We start from the raw sequence: 16,535 nt of genomic DNA on the forward strand, positions 1-16,535 counted from the left end.
TCGGTTCCTCTAAGACGGAGGGCAGCAGCCCAGCCCGCCAGCCTTGTGTCAGGGAGGGTCCCGTCAGGTCAGGCCCCAGTCCTCCTGGGTGAGGAGATGATGGAAGCCGGGCGCTGTCAGATCAGCCTTCCTCACCACCCTCTTCTTACCTCCCCCCTGCTCCCCGGGGCTTGTGGGCTGCGCCTGAAAGCCCGCCTTCTCCAAGGGGCACCGACATCTATGAGTTTAAGGAAAATTCTGGAGGAACAACAGCAAATAAGTGTGGTCGGCAGTAATCCTGTGGTCTTAGAGCTCATCCCTTCCTCTCGTCAACTCCTCCAGGAGGGACACAGACACCCGGATGGATCAGGGCCTGAGCATCAGCTCCTCCCCCATTCTGTCCCCAAACAAGGTAGCAACACCAATAAGAGAACAGGAGCCCACAGACCAAAGGCAAACAGAAATCCAAGAGGACAGCATCTCTCATACGGAGACTATGCATTGAACCAATGGCACCCCATGGAGCAGAATTCTCAGGCAGATCTGGAATTTAAAATAACTATAATAAATATCCTCAGCCAAGGGAGGGTATTAATAATATAAAGCAGAAACAAGGAGTCATAAAAAGAACCAAAGGATGGAAAATACAAACATGGAAAGAAGGGCAATGATAGATGGGACCTGCACACAGATGTTTTTGGCAGAACCATTTTTCGGTGGAGAGGCGCTGGCATCCATGGGCATCTGTCAGCCGAGAAAGGATGAGTCAATGATGCAGGGTGCACCTGGGATTCTAGGCCCCTTTTAGGAGCGAAGGCCTGGATGTGAGCACAGAACATGAATCAATCTTATGGTTATAGGGCTGATCGAAAGTAAGAAACCAAACAAGGCCAATAGAGTAACATGAATTATGTAAATTAAAAATGCCAAACAGTGTGTGTCTGCAGATGAGTGGACCAAAATGTAGTCTATCCATACAATGGGATATTTCAGGCCTGAAAAGGAAGGAAATTCTGACACCTGCTACAACATGGATGAATCGTAAAACATCGTGCTGAGTGAAATAAGCCAGTCCAAAAGGACGATACTGTGTGGCTCCACTTATATGAGGTCCTTATAAGAGTCAAATTCATAGAGACAAAAGGTGAAATGGTGGTTGACAGGGGCTGGGAGAAGGGGATGGGGAGTTAGTGTCTCATGCGTGCAGAGTTTCAGTTTTGGAAAACGAGAAGTGTTTTGGAGATGGATGGTGGTAATGGGTGCACAACGGTGTGAATGTACTTAATGCCACTGAACTGTACACTTAGGAGTGGTTAAAATGATTTTTTTTTTTTTTTTTTTTTTTTTGCTGAGGAAGATTAGCCCTGAGCTAGCATCTGTGCCAATCTTCCTCTACTTTCTGCTTGGGTCACTGCCACAGCATGGCTGACGAGTGGCATAGGTCCCCAGTCTGAACCCATGAACCCCAGCCACGAAATTGGAGGGCGGAACTTAGCCACCACACTGCAGGGCTGGCCCCAAAATGGTGAATTTTATGTTAGGTGTATTTCACCACAATAAAAAAATTAAATTAAAAAAATCTAATAAAGATAAACAATAATAAATCTCAATGCTGTGTGTTACATATGGACACATACAGGTAAAAGTACACACATTAAACATAGTAGCATGTTGAGGGAATAAAAGGGAATAAACAAAGAACGGCCCAAAGAACCACAGTGCGGGGCAGACGGCAAGCCTCCATCCTGGTCAGAGAGCAGCACCCGCGGCCTCGCCAAGGAGGGAGCAGCTGGTGGCAGGAGGGGAGGATCATGCAGGACCAGAGTCCCTGGCCAGCAGCCTCGCCAATGGGGGATGCGGGTGGCTCCCATGGCCTGGGCACACCCATGGGCCCTTTCAAACCCCAGTTCCCAGGCAAGTCTTTACCTCTGTCAGGGTTCCCCTTCTCCTCTGCCTGGCCCGGCAGCTTCAAGCCCAAATACCAGCTGCACCTGAAGCTGGACCCAGGCTCGCAGGCCACCCGGCCACACCTGCTCCCTGGCCCACGGCCGCGGCCAGGCGCACTGACCCCTCAGTGGGGCTCAGTCAGGCGGTGGGTGCTCAGCGCGCTTCTGGGCAGTGCCAATGAAGGGTGAGAACAGAGAAGGGGGAGATCGCTCTTGACCTGGAAAAATCACAGGATCTTTTCCATTCGAGGAACCCCAGTGGATGACGGGATAAACCTCACTCCAAAATTCAGGAGCGTAAGAAGGGCCACTTTGTTTTTCAATGCTCGAACTTGGTTTTTATTTTAAACCTTGTTTCTGCCTGGTGAGGGGGGCTTAACCTCAGCCAGTGCAGGGCCTCAAGCTTTCCGGCGACCCAGCCCTCTCCTCATGCCTCCTTCTCTGTCACAGTGCTCGGTTGCTCCAGGCTCAGCGGGGACCAAGTCGCCCTGTAAGCACCACGAGCGTGCTCAGTAGCTCGCCGAAGTGTGCGGACGGCTGCTTCCGGAGCCGTGCAGCCTGGCCTCGGGGCCACGTGGCCTTCGGAAACGAAAGCGGAAAAGCCACTGGACACAGTGCTGGAGCGGGAGTGTGTTATAGCCCTTCCAGGCTTGCAATCCCATTTCCAACCCGCTGTGACAGACAGCGGGTGCCACCCACCCTTCCTGAGCATGCTGCCAAGTTTTGATTGATGTGTGCAATTTTTGGAACAACTGAGGCTGTCAGAATGCCCAAGTGGGAGGGAGTGGGAGGCAGCGCAGAGCAGGCCCCTAGCACAGGCTAAGAGGGCCGTGGGGGCTTTGAATGAAAGCACTGCCAACACAGGAGGGCTCCTCCCCCAGCAGCAGTATATGGTCGAACCACGATGCTGATCAGGCTCCTGGCTGCCAAACAACTCTGGCAGTCATGGGGAGAGGCATTTACTAAAAGGAGACGAAGGCTGGAGAATCGCTTTCGAAAATGGTCAGGAACCCAGAGGTGCTGAGTGACCACAACCTCAGCCCAAGTCCCTGCCCAGCGAGGGCACGGATGCGGCTGCCCCGCCCGCTGCCCACGGAGGACAAACGCTGCCGGCTCCTGCTGGCGGCACCCCTGACACAGCTGGAGCCCTGCTGCGCATCTGCCGCACCCTGCTCCCCGGCCACGCTCAGGGAGAGCCCATCGCCAGCCTTTTAGGTTTTCATAGAGAAAAGCAAGGTCATGCCTCTCACCAAGATGGCTGATTCTCCAAAAGTGAGAAGGCTGGACAACCTTAAAATAAATTCATCCACAAGAAAGACCAAGTGACTGCCCAGTGACCATGGATATTTCTGGGCCCTGTGGGCCTCTCTTTTGCTGAAGTAGAATAATCACTGACTATTGTTTTGATTTTTTTTACTCCCTTCAAGTGTTCTTTCGGATTTCTAGTTTTCAGAACTATGCTGTGAACACAGAAAATGTTCTTCAAATACCTTAAACAGTGCTGTGCCAGCTCTTCTCAGAATATAAAAAGATATTTATGTCATGAAACCCGAGGCTAAAGATCTACCCAACTATTGGCTCTAACAAACTAAAAATTATTTTAACAAGGATTAATGTGCAGGGCCCCAATTCTTGTACAGATTTGTCATCATGGGACACCGTTCAGCATTTCATCCTTTCTAATAAGTGTCCAGGTGTGTAAACAACTGTTTGGAGAGTTGTCCCTGGGTCAAGGTCAGCAGTGGTTTGGGTAGGATGGGCAGTGACATGCTGGGAAGCGCCCAGGGTTGTGGGTCTACAGTTGGGCAACTTCACAATCGATGCCCTGGATGATGAAACAGAGAGTGTGCGCCTTAGAGCCACACATGGTCTCCACCACGGCCCCTGGGAGATCAGAGGCAGAATGCAAGGTGGGAGCACTCCTTCGTCCTGAACTGGGATTTTATGTCCACTTGAACCTAAGGGCAACCCATGTGTAGAGGCTCCATGAGGCCTACGTGGGAGGGGGTAGGAGATGATGGGATGGTGGGAATACAGGCCTCTAAGGAATGAGGCTTGAGGTAAGTGGATTATCCTTCACTCTGTGCCTGATTTATCCAGACTAGGTAAAGATGGTCAGGTTCACGGAGGTCTGGCACACAGAGAGTGGAAGCTCTCATGAAAAGACTCCTATCCCACAGTCTCTGAAAGTAGGCTAGCTTGTCATCTCTGGGAAACCGTCTGGCCTGGGGTCCCTGAAGGCCCGAGTGTGAGCAGGAGGACTTTTAAGCAACTTACAATTCTTCCCACAAGTTAGAGCCTCTCCACATGTGAGCACCTGCCCCCAGCTGCCACTTGGAGTCGGTAAGGAGTCCTCCTGGAACAGTGCAGGGGGCCAGAATGACAGCCCAGCCAGGGGCCGCAGGGTGCAGCAGCCCACGCGAGGGGCTGGCCGGCTAGCCAGGAGCCACCTCCCAGGCCCAGCTGCAGGGCTGGGTTTCCTGCAAACTACGATTCTGGAGCAGGATGGCCAAGCCCATGACGCGTGTTTATGGTTTTCGCTGCACCCCAGGGACGGCGCAGGCCTCCCTCCCCCGTGGCCTCGTGCTGGAGCGGGTCTGTGTCTAGAGCTGCTATGATCTAGAAACGCGAGCAGCTGCTTGTTCCCTAGAGTGTCCGCCCAGCTTTGAGCAATCTAGGATGTTTGTTAATCTCTCCCGTAAACAGTTGTTTTCCAGTGACTGCCCAGCTCATGTTAAATATTAACAAAGAGCTGTCTCCACAGCCGTTCACAGGGCGTCTGCTTTAAATATTTAAGTAATTGCCGCTCTGTCCCTGAGTGACTGGCTCAAACTGCTCTTGCCTCCCTGGCTATGGGGCACTGTGAAATGTCAGACATCTGTCCTCTCTTTGCCTTCGTCACTCATTGCTCATCTCTCTCTTTCTCATTCTTCTCTCTCTCTCTTTCTCTCCCTCTCTCACTCACTCTCTGAGCAAATAGCGTTAAACAATGCGGACAGCTTCCTCTGACACCTCCAGGACCACTGAGGGACACAGGGGTTCCAGGGCATCCTGCCGTGAGGTTCTGTGGGGAGGCCCCGGGCTCCCAGGGAAGCAAGTTGCCTTTCGGGGCGTTGACATCTCCCAGGCACTTGGTCAGATGGGAACAGCCGGGGTGCACCCCCTTCACTCCCTCCATTTGGGGCGTGCATGTGTGTGCATGCGTGTGCACTCTCGTGCTCACAGGCCCAGTGGGTTGTGGAAACGCCGTCACTGTGGACCTCTGAGCTATTCTCCTTGTTTGCACTCTTCGTTCACATCAGGGTTCCTGTGAGACTTGTCAGGTTTCTTCCGTAGGCTGATTAGGAAGCTCAGGAAAGAGGATTAAGAGCTCAGATAGCCAATGAACCACAAAGGGCTCTGTGATCTGGGCCCCACAGCTGGCAAAGCTCGGGGGCCTCCTCACGAGGAGGACGCGTGAGAGGGGCTGGCCTCGGGTGGGTGGGTGGGTGCGGAACACTGGGGGCTTTTGGGAGTTGGGGCTGTGCTGGGTGTTTCTGTCCCTGTGTCCCGTTTGGTATAACCACAGGACTTTGGAACATTCTTCTTGAAACCACAACTTTACCTAGACTCAGCTGTGAAAACTGGAGCGAATCTGGCCCCAAATTGCCAGTATGGGGAGAACCACAAGGCAGGGAGTTTCCTGAGATTCCCCATCCTCGTTGGAGGGTCGGGGATGAAAACACCACTGAAGCTCCGTATAGAAATGCACAGGAAATCCAGTCGGCCTCCCTTGTCCATTGGAAGAGACCGCAGCTCCCATGGTGGCTTCCCACCCCCTGTGGGGGTCTCTTCTCCCTGGCGAGGAGCCTAAGCAAGGCCTGGGGGTGGGGGGAAAGGCAGAGAATCACCTTTCTCCAGCTTGGGCCAGAGATTTCTAACCTAGTTTTGTGAGACCACAAGACAATTATGCATATCCTAAAAGCTACCGAGACCTTCTCAAAGCTAAACTAATTTTAATTCACTTTATCTCAAGAGCTACTGTGAAGCTCTCAGAATAAAATGAACTTCAATTCACTTTCATTTTCAAAATAAATGTATATATTCATGTACACACACACACCCCCCTTTTTTTAAAACATGCTTTTTTTTTTTTAACAGGGGGAAGGGGTCGTGGTTGCAAAATCACGATTCCCCCCGTTTGGCCCAGGCACGGCCCCACCACATCCCCCGCTTCCTGTGGGAGGAGCTTGTCACAAGACGGCAGGTCTGCGTGGAAGTCGTGGGCCCCGGCTGTGTGGCCCCTCTGTATCTCACTGTCCTTGTTTCTAAATGGAGAAAATAATAGTACCTACCTCATCATGTTGTAAGATTGCCTTAGACCCTGTCACTGACACGTGGAACCTGGACACAGTAAGCCAGCAGCACACGTGCTACAGCTATAGCGCGACTGCAGAAAGCAGCCTTGTCTCGGGAGAGCAGGAAGGCATCCAGAACACACACAGGGGTCAGCGGTGAGGGGTGAGCTGGCTTCTGTGCAGGCCAGCCTGGAGACAGGGTCATTAGCAGTCAAAAGAGTTGAAAAAATGACTTTGCAAACTGGAAAGCCAATGGATGGGTATAGACAGAGGAGAAAGAGAGGCAGAGAGTGCAGCTGAGGACCTCCTCAGAGAGAGGCAGTGGGGGTAGGCAGTGGGAAGTGGGGGGCACAGGCCACCACGGGCAGGCTTGGAGGGATGGGGGAGAGGAGTGCTGAAAAGGGCAGGACTAATTGGAAATCTGTTAATGAAGCTGTTCAGTCAGTTGGCCTCCCTGCCCGCTCAAGGCACAGAACAATTGCCGCCTCAGGCTGGAAAAAAAGGCTCCTTTTTAGAGAAATTGAACAAACCTCCCAAGAAGAACTAGACTTCCAATGTGAGCTGATTTGCTGGAAAGCTGTGCTTCTCAAAATGTTTCTTGATCAGCAGCATCAGCATCACCTGGGAACTTATTAGACACGCAAAATTTCAGGCCCACCCCAGACCTTTGGAATTGGGGTCCGCCATCCTCTGAGCTTCCACGAGCCCTCCAGGAGACTGAGTCTGCACGACAGGCTGAGAGCCACTGAGCTCAAGCGGGGCTTCTCAACCTCGGCTGTTCGTGGAATCACCTGAGAAAACTTTTTAAAATGCTGATGCCGGGGCCCATCCCCTAGAGACTCTGACTCAGTGGCTTCTGCACGTGGTCTGGGCATCAGCATTAAAAGAATGGACCAGGTCCAGCCAGGGTGGAGAAGCACTGGTCTAGAAGAAGGCTTTCCTCATTTAGTGTGTACCAGCCATCTACTCAGCTGCTCATCCCAAAGTGAAGCTTCTGGTCCACAAGCCCTGACCACTTCTACAAAGCTCCCTGTCACCCTCCCCAGTCAAGGGAGAGGCCTCCTGGGGTACAGACCATGACAACCAAAGGGGAACCACATGCCAGGCACCCAGAACAATCAACCTGGAGCTTCACCCTCAAATGTGAAATGAAGACCAAGGATCACCAGACACATACGGAAGACCAGCAGTGTGAAAGAGAAATATGAAGATTAGCAAGCAAAGCAACGAACTCCATAGGAAAAATAAATAATTCAGGGATCAGAAGATAATTCCTAAAAATTCTAATATCCTCAGAGAGATATGAGAAGTTATTGAATCTGTAAAACAAAAACTGGATGCTATGAAAGAGAAATAATTACAGAATAAAAAAGAGATCTTAGAAATTAAAAATATGATTCTTTAAATAGAACTTTTAATAAAATAAGATTGGGAAGCTTCCCAGATTATGGGACAAAAATGAGAAAGAAACTGAAAACATGAGAGAGAGGGGGAAAAAAGAGGAGTAGCAGATTAACCCAGAATGTCCAACATTTGACTGTTCTGATTCCAGAGGAGGCAGAGTGCTGAGGAAAAGGAAGTCATCTCAGACACAAAAGAGGATGTTATCTCAAAGGCAAAGGAGAGAAATTCTCAGACTGAAAAGGCCTACTGAGTACCACTCTGGATCAATAAGCTGTTCACACCCAGTCTCGTGAAATTTGAGAAGACTAACAACAAAAAGAAGATGCTAAAAGCATCCAGAGAGAAAAAGAATAAATAAAAGTGAACTGCCTGTAAAGAAATCAAAACCAGACCTCCTTAGGGACAGTGGGTTCTAGAAGACTATGGAGCAAGGCCTTCTAAGGTTTGAGAGAAAACATTTGGAACATAGACTTCTATACCCAGTGAAAATACTCTTAAAAATATTAGGACTGACAGAGGCATTTTTCAGATAATGAAAAACTCCAAAATTCTGCAACCTTTTTTCACAGAGTTTCTTGAGGAAGTACTCCAGCAAAACAAGGAGAAAAACCAAGAAAGAATACACAGGATCCAAGAAACAGGAGTTCTAACCCAAAGGCTCAGTGCAGGGAAGTCCCCAGGCGACAAGGCTGCAGCTGGCCTGGGGAGCAGTGGGGGATGTGAGCCTTCAGGAGGCTCTGAGACAGATGTCTCCAGGCAGGGAAGAGTCAGTGCAATGGGATAGCATATTGGTCAGTGTCCAGCCAGGAAAACAGAAACTCCTCTAGATACTTCCATAGAGGGGGTTTTGGAATCAGAGAATGCTTTAAGAAGTATAGGCATGCCTTGGAGATGTCGAGGGTTTGGTTCCAGACCACTGCAACAAAGCAAATATCACAATAAAGCAAGTCACACAACTTTTTTGGTTTCCCAGTACATGTAAAAGTTATGTTTAGGGCCAGCTCTGGTGACCTAGTGATTAAGTTCGGCGTGCTCCACTTCAGCAGTTTGGGTTCGGTTCCTGGGCACGGACCTACACCACTTGCCAGTGGTCATGCTGTGGTGGCAGCTCACATACAAAAAGAGGAAGATTGGCAACAGATGTTAGCTCAGGGCCAATCTTCCTCAGCAAAAAGAGGAGGATTGGTAACAGATGTTAGCTCAGGGCCAATCTTCCTCAGGAAAAAAGTTATGTTTACACTATACTGTAGTCTATTAAGTGTGCAATAGCATTATGTCTGAGAAAACAAGGCACATACCTTAATTTAAAAATTCTTTATTGTCAAAACATGCTAACATCATCTGAGCTTTCAGCAAGTCATACTCTTTTTGCTATTGGAGGGCCTTGTAAAAAATGCAGTATCTGTGACGCACAATAAAGCGAAGCCCCATAAAACGAGGTGTGCCTGTATTAAAAGTGACTTACAGTTTCCAGCCCAGCATGTAAGGAGCTTGGAAGTCATCACTCCTGTCTTTACCACAAGGGAAAAGCTGAGCAAACTGGAAATCAACAACAGCACTTAGATCTATGGGAGAACTGAAGTCACAGGCCAACTCAGCCCCAAACTTTGGAGGGACGGACAGGAGACACAGGGAATCACAGCTTCCTGCAGGAGAAGCTCAGGAGCGAGAACCTCCATGGCACCAGTGCCCAGGCAGGAAAGCCTAAATTGTCACTGACAAGTGCTGGAGACTCAGTTTGGACAAGTCGGAGAGTTAAAAACTCCAGGGACCCCAGACTTAGGGAGGGACCTACACTTTTATGAGTTTTACCTCCAAGATCCCTACAGGTTCTCACAGTGAAGATCAGAGAACAATCCCCTTGTGCTTCTGGCAGGGGCATTGGAAAAGGAGCCACTCTGAAATAGTCCCAGAACATTCTGTTCTGAACAAGGCCTGCCCTCAAGAGAAATGAGTTTGCCAGAGCCTGACCAACTGGGGTTTTATAAGAGCCTATCTGACGTAGGGGGAGGGAAACACCCGATTCCAGCACCCTCTAGCCTTCCTGTCTTACCAAAGCAGGGGGTCTGAGAATCACTTGTGAAGGTCACAGCCCAGGTGCACAGGCTCACTAAATGACTGAGACCTGACCATCGGACTATGGAAGGTGTCCCCTCCCTTTCACCTCCTCCACATCAGTAGGGCTCCTGGATAATAGCTGGGAACACAACAGAAAGAAGTGCACATGTCAGACTTTATTTAAGAAGTCTCTAGGGAAACCCAGAGACAACCAGGGAGACAAGAACAAGGCCACCAGAGGAGATGTTAGCCTCTGACCCCACAGCAAGCAGTAAACAAGGCCTAACTCCTAGCCAGACGAACAAAGCCTCACAGTAAAGGCCTTCTTACTGCGGTTCCTTTCACCCAATACATCATGTCTGGCTTTCTACAAAACATTACAAGGCATACTAAAAGGCAAAAGCACAGTTTGAAGAGACCAAGCAAGCATGAGAACCAGACTCAGACGTGGCAGGGATGTTGGTATTATCAGACCAGCAATTTAAAACAACTATGATTAATATGCTAAGGGCTCTGATGGAAAAAGTGGACAACTTGCAAAAATACAAGGGACAGGTAAGCAGAGAGATGGGAACTCTAGGAAAGAATCAACAAGAAATGCTAGCAATCAAAAACACCATAATAGAAATGAAGAATGCCTCTGATGAGCACATCAAGAGACTGGACGTGGCGAAGGAAAGAATCAGTGAGCTTGAAGAAATATCAATAGGAACTTTCAGAACTGAAATGCAAAGGGAAAAAAAAATATTAAAAGGACAGAGGAGCAAAAATAGTAAGTTGATGTGACCCAGTGTATTAATCTGCTCAGGCTGCCATTACAAAATATCACAGACTGAGGGGCTTAAACAGTATTTATTTCTCACGTTCTGGAGGCTGGAAGTCCAAGACCAAGGTGTTGGCAGGTTAGGTTCCTGGTGAGCACCCTCTTCCTGGCTTGCCGACAGCTGCCTTCTCACTGTGTCCTCACATGGCCTTTCCTCTATGCATGTGTACAGAGACAGAGATCTCTGGTGGCTCTTCCTCTCCTTATAAGGACCCCAGTCATACTGGATAAGGTCTCCATCCTATGACTTAATTTAACCTTAATTACCTCCTTAAGGCCCTATCTCCAAATAGGTCACGTTGGGGGTTAGAGCTTTAACATATGAATGGTGACGGGGGTGGCGGGAGCCAGTGAGTGAGTGGGCATGGTGATGGACGACATGATGACAACACAATTCAGTCCAGAACACGCAGAGATCAGTGGCTACAGGAGGTCACTAACTCCTAGCACTGCAGGAGTGAGATGGGAAGTGCAGTGACCCAGAACTTGTGAGCACTGCTGCCACTCACTCGGCACCCAGGAGCTGGTGCCTGGGCTGCTGCTGCAAAGTCCAGAAACCCACAGCCCCACTACTAGTATGCGGGATGCAGTCACCTACAGTGGCCAGTTGCTACCAGCAGAGCGAGAAGCAGGGGAAATGCCTTCTCCCATCCAGCCTGCGTAGCCTCGCATTGGCAAAACCTTGCCGGGAAATACAGTTGACAGGCTTCCAGCGCTGGCAGTACAGATGGGCGTATAGAACGACAAGTTTGGAGCCATGGACAAACAAACAACACAGATGGCAGGATTGCAAAGCTTGAGAATCAGGAAGCAGTTATTCTTTGTAAACAAGGAAAAAGAAAGGCAATTAGAAGATTTAGGAAAAAACCAAAAAGTTGTCTACAAAAGTCATGGTCTAATCATGAACAAACTAAAAATGTGGCATGATTTTGAGCAAGACGAATGTGTATAAGAGATAGAATCCACTAGACCTTGAAGTTAAAAATCATTCTCCTTTGTGTGGCTGGGGGGAGGCCTATAGACAAGGAGAGCACTTGACTGCTATGAATAGTCTTTACGGAATTGTAAAAATGCAAATGTCATTTATTCTTGTTTTCCATATGTAGATAAAACTTAACAAAGGACCACAAAAATTGATTATCATTGTCAAGCAGAATATAAAAGAAAAACCCAGATGATGGCCGGAGGGAGGAGGCTGGGGGAAGAGAAGAGCCGCCGTGGCCTCCACTGCACCTCGAGGACGCGTACTGTCCGCAGCGGATGGAAAACAGCAAGTGTTCAAGTCTCTATTTATGGCTGTAAATGTAACCAATATGAAAACGAAAAGTCATGATTTGGAGGAAGTGGGGTTAGGGTAAATGAGTGAAATTCTCATTTTTTAACAGTGCAGAATCAGTAGATATTGTCTAAAGACGACGAGCGAAGAAGTGAAGATGTAAGCCATTACCAGCAGTTGTGATGGTGAATACATGGATTGTTTTTCAGAATGGAAGCGAGGCTAGGCATTGCGGTGCTGTGTCACAGAGGTCATTTGGTCCAGAGGCCCCGGCAGGGGCTTGGCTGCCCCATCGCCTCTGGACACTTTTGTGCTCTGTTTTGTTTTTATCCTTTGTCACTTGTTTCCGAAGGTATTTACACGAGTTTTTATGTTTCCTTGAGGTGTAAGAGGTTGCTAGGGGTTTTTCTGAGCCTGTTTGTCTTACTGTAACCACCACAAGGCGGTGTGTATCTTCATAAATTAGATGTTGTTTGTTTAACTTCTCAAATTAACACTTTTGGCCAAAGGCATGTTTGCCTTCTCTTTCCTGCTTGCTCAGGGCTGGAGAATGAGCCTGGGTGCAGCTTCAGATGCCCCAGAGGGGCTAGCTGGCTGTCCCTGGGGCCATGGCAGCGCTCTGCAGGCCACAGCCAGAAGGCAGCGTGCCTGGGAGGCCCGCCCAGCATCTAGCTCAGCACAGAGGCCAGAGAGCTGGGGCGCCCCCCCCACAGCCAGTCTTGGTCTGCCAGCACCAGCAGGACGGGTGAGCCAGCCATTGCTCGGCACTCACATCGCTGGTGGCCCACAGCCGTGTGACCCTGGACAAGCTTCCTCATCCTCCCAGTGTCCACTTCCCAGTGTGGCAGGGGCTAATGGTGCCAAGTCCTGTGCAGGCACCCTCACCACACTTGCCTAGGGCCTCCTTAGGCCCCCACCTCCACCAAGGGCTGCCTTGGTTATCAGGCCTCACCCCTCCCCCCACCAGGGAGCTGGCTGCTGGGCTCCACCTCTTCCCACCTCCAGGTCTTGCTGGTCAGGACTTGCAGGCCCCTGTTTTGTTCTCTGGCATCTGAGGTCCAACCGCTCCACAGGCATCTCCAGCACATTGCATGTCCTGGTCCTTACTCTGTACACAATTTACTGTTGGCTTTTCTCGTCTGTGTTCGACTCCTGACCTTGCTGTGATTCCAGATACTGGCCTCATCCTTCCAGCCCTGTGTCCACCCACTTTTGCTTTAATCCAGGCCATTAGGTGACCCATTGTAGCCATGCTGTAAACAAGGGGACAGACAAGACATCAAAAGACATGACAACCTTCCTCCTCAGCAAGCACTTACCTTGTGCCAGATATTGATCTAGGCATTTTACATATACTCATTTACTCCTCATAACAACTCAATTTTATCTCCTTTCTATAGATGAGGTTATTGAGGCACAGAGAGGTGAAGTGACTTGCCCAAGGTCACACAGCCAGGAAGGAGCAGACAAGGGGTTTGAATTCAGGCTCCAGAGTCCAGGCTGTTAACTCCTACACTCTACTGCCTCTCCCTGAGAGTCGTTGGTGACCTTGGCCTGGGGTAAAGACAAATTCCACTGGATTGTTCTCCTACCTGATGCCCAGAGTCCAGAGGAGGACACAGACAACCCCTCGTTGTCCCTGCTAAGGCCTGAATATTTAAATATTATTATCTATGTTAGTTTTCTAGGGCTGCTCTAACAACCTACTACAAACTGGGTGACTTAAAACAACACAAATTTGTTATTTCACAGTTCTGGAGGCTAGAAGTTCAAAATCCAGGTGCCAGCAGGGCACCCTCTGAAACCTCTGGGGAGCATCCTTCCTGGCTTCTTCCCGCTGCGGCACTTCACCCTCTGCCTCCACTGCCGCCTGGCACTCTCCCTGCGCGCGCTTCTGTCTTCTCCCCTCCTTGTGAGGACACCAGTCATGCTGGCTTAGGGCCACCCTGATTCACTGCGTCCTCATCTCAACCTGACCACGTCTGCAAAGACCCTATTTCCAAAGAAGGCCACACCTACAGGTACTGGGGGTTAGGACTTCAACATATCTTTTTTGGGGGACACAGTTCAACACGCAGTACAATTATCTTTGCACTGGATTGTTCTTCGATAGATGACTGACATAGGTTTCAGCATATGTAGCAATGCCGCCTCCAACGTATAAGCTACCTTCTTAGAAAAATCCTATTTTCCTCACAAGCTTTTCCTTTTTGAAACAGGCTAACACATCTCCGCTGGGGCATCTCATCCGGGCGGACGGAACAGGAGGCGGAGGCTTGACTCTCCTGGCAGGGAAGGACTTGCTGGTTCTGCTGTCCAGCTGCACCGCTGGAAGGTAGAGGAGGCCAAAACCTCGTGTGACTGCCTGAGGACACACAGCAAGTCCTGGACCCCAGGCTCCCTGTTTTCTTCAATAACTGGTCTGCGCTGGCTCTTGGAGGCGCTGAGGCAGGGCACAGAGGCTCTCAGGCGTGTTGACAGAGGCCACTTGTGTCCCTCATGCCCCAAAGATCTGAGGAGGGGGCTTCTGACAGCGGCCAGCTCCTCCCTTTCTCAGCCTCCCTTATGGGTCAGGTGACCACATTCTGGCCAATGAGACCTAAGGGGACATTTACTTTTCCCTCCCTGATAAAAGTTAAGGAGCATTTGAAGACATGATGTACAAATCTGGAGTAGCCATCTCCTGCCGGATGTGGAGGGAGGTGGCACCAACAGCCAAGGGGACGGAGTGATGGCAGAGAGGCTCTTTGGTGACACTGCTGAGCACTGAGCATGCCTGGGAACAGCCTGCCTCCCGAGTTCTTGTTTTTTGGGTGAAGTCACGAAATGTCTACATTGACCAAGCCACTGCTAACTGGCAGCCAAAGTCCCTGGAAGGCCCAGGAGCCTCGCCTTGACCAGAGCTTCTTCTCGAGCACAGTCTGCACTCAGGTGGCCCCTGAAAGAGTTACTCAGCTTTCCTGGTCCTCATCAGCCCCTGTTTTGTAGGTCAGCCCAGCTGGCTGTCAAGCTTACTCCAGTGACCACCTCAGGCAAGACGAGTGGTGCTCTGTGAATTCATTCACTCACTCATTCGTTCACTCATTCATGGATTGGTTCACTCAGCAGACATGTGCTGAAAGCTACAGCAATACACAGATGAACGAGCCCTTATGGGAGACGCTGTGCCTCGTCCCGATCACACATACCGCACACCGCGCTGGACAGTCTTGACCCTGTTGCCTGATCATCTTCCCAACTCGACTCTGAGCTTCCCGAGGGCAGGACTGTGGCTGGCAGGACACGGATCCTTGGCAGCCAGCCCGGGGATTTGCTCACCGTCTGGGGTGGGGGACCGACCGGCCACAGTCAGAGCTCATGGGGGTGGTGATGGTGGCGTCCAAGCAAGACACTCATTGCTTGCCGAGCTGTGTGGCTGAACCAGGTGGCCAGTGGCAGATGGAGACATGTCACGCTGAGGCTGCCACTTCTACCTAGTGCCTCTCCCCCTGCTCTTCTCCTCTGACCAGGGTCTACTTTCTTGTGGGGCCTTGACACCCTGTGGGTCTGCCATCTCCCACACCTCCCCATTTGAGCAGCACGCTTCCATTCCTTCCCGCTCTGCTCCTTCCCCACACCATCGCCAAATACTGCGGGATGCTGCAGAGGCTCCGTGGGGATGCTGCTCCTTGTCATGTGTGGGCCCTGTGTCCTCACTTAGAATACATTGGCACAAAATTGGACTTAATTTACTCCATCTAACTCCTGGAGTTCCAGATCCTGTCTGGGAATGTATATAAAAACGGATGCCAGGAGAGTGGTTCCCCCTGGAGTGGGGGCAGGTAGTGACTGTGGTGAGACATGAGGAAGACGTGAGCCCTCTGGGGGGGGATGCTAATGGTCAGAGTCACCATGTGAGTGCTATTTACAGGGTGGATTCAGTTTGCGAAAATTCACCAAACTGTGCACATATGATGTGCACTCTTCTCAATATAGGTAACACGTCAATAAAAACTGTTTTGTTTTGGTTTAAATAAAGGGAACCAGATTAGTATTTTGCTTTGGTGAACAAAGAGAACACAAACGAATGTTTTCCTTGGAGCCCCGGGTCCTGGGTGCCTATGTCCCTGCTCTAGCCAGGTTCCCATGCCTGCAGCTGCAGGAACCCGTGGGGACCCAGATGTCTTTGCCAATGTCCTTGCCCGTCTTCCCTCTGCTGCCTTCAGGGACTGTCGCTGGATCTGCGTTCTGCCTGTTCACTGCTCTGGAATTTCTGTTTTGATGGTTTTGTAGGGTGGGTGCTGCGGGCCTGGGGCTGTTGGGCGTGGGTTTCATAAGCACAGTAATGTTTACATCCATCCACAGCTCTGCAACATTTATACGAAGAGAATTAAAACCAAGGGAACTGCCATGATAAACGTCCATACCCTTGGCTCCTACCAGACCTTCTGGTAGAACTGGAGCCTGGATCCCTTCCAAGAAGGATAAACTTACTATTAATGATAATAATACTTTGCACTTGGTCTAGTGAAAATATTTTGAATACAGCAGAGGCAAGGATATGAATGTTTGCCTGGCGCTATTTATCAGGAAGTGCTTCTGCTTGTTTATTATGTTAGGGCTTTGTATACAGAAACTATTTTTTCCTCTCACCACCGGGGGCCATATTTCTTGCTGGTTGCTTCATCCAAAGTTTAACAGGAAGTTGCCGTTCATATTTAAATAGTATGTTT

General features: G+C 50.0%; 1 protein-coding gene across 1 annotated transcript in view; it reads left to right on the forward strand.

Moving 5' to 3' along the window:
• The first annotated feature begins 4,430 nt into the window (after positions 1-4,430).
• The window catches only part of PCSK6 (proprotein convertase subtilisin/kexin type 6), a 225,301-nt gene continuing 213,196 nt past the window's right edge, over positions 4,431-16,535 (forward strand). Inside the window, exon 1 of the mRNA XM_046652769.1 lies at positions 4,431-4,520. Within this exon, the coding sequence (XP_046508725.1) occupies positions 4,431-4,520 (90 nt within the window). The remainder of the gene's footprint in view (positions 4,521-16,535) is intronic.

This window comes from Equus quagga, chromosome 2 (assembly GCF_021613505.1).
Source record: "Equus quagga isolate Etosha38 chromosome 2, UCLA_HA_Equagga_1.0, whole genome shotgun sequence".
Lineage (NCBI taxonomy): Eukaryota > Metazoa > Chordata > Mammalia > Perissodactyla > Equidae > Equus > Equus quagga.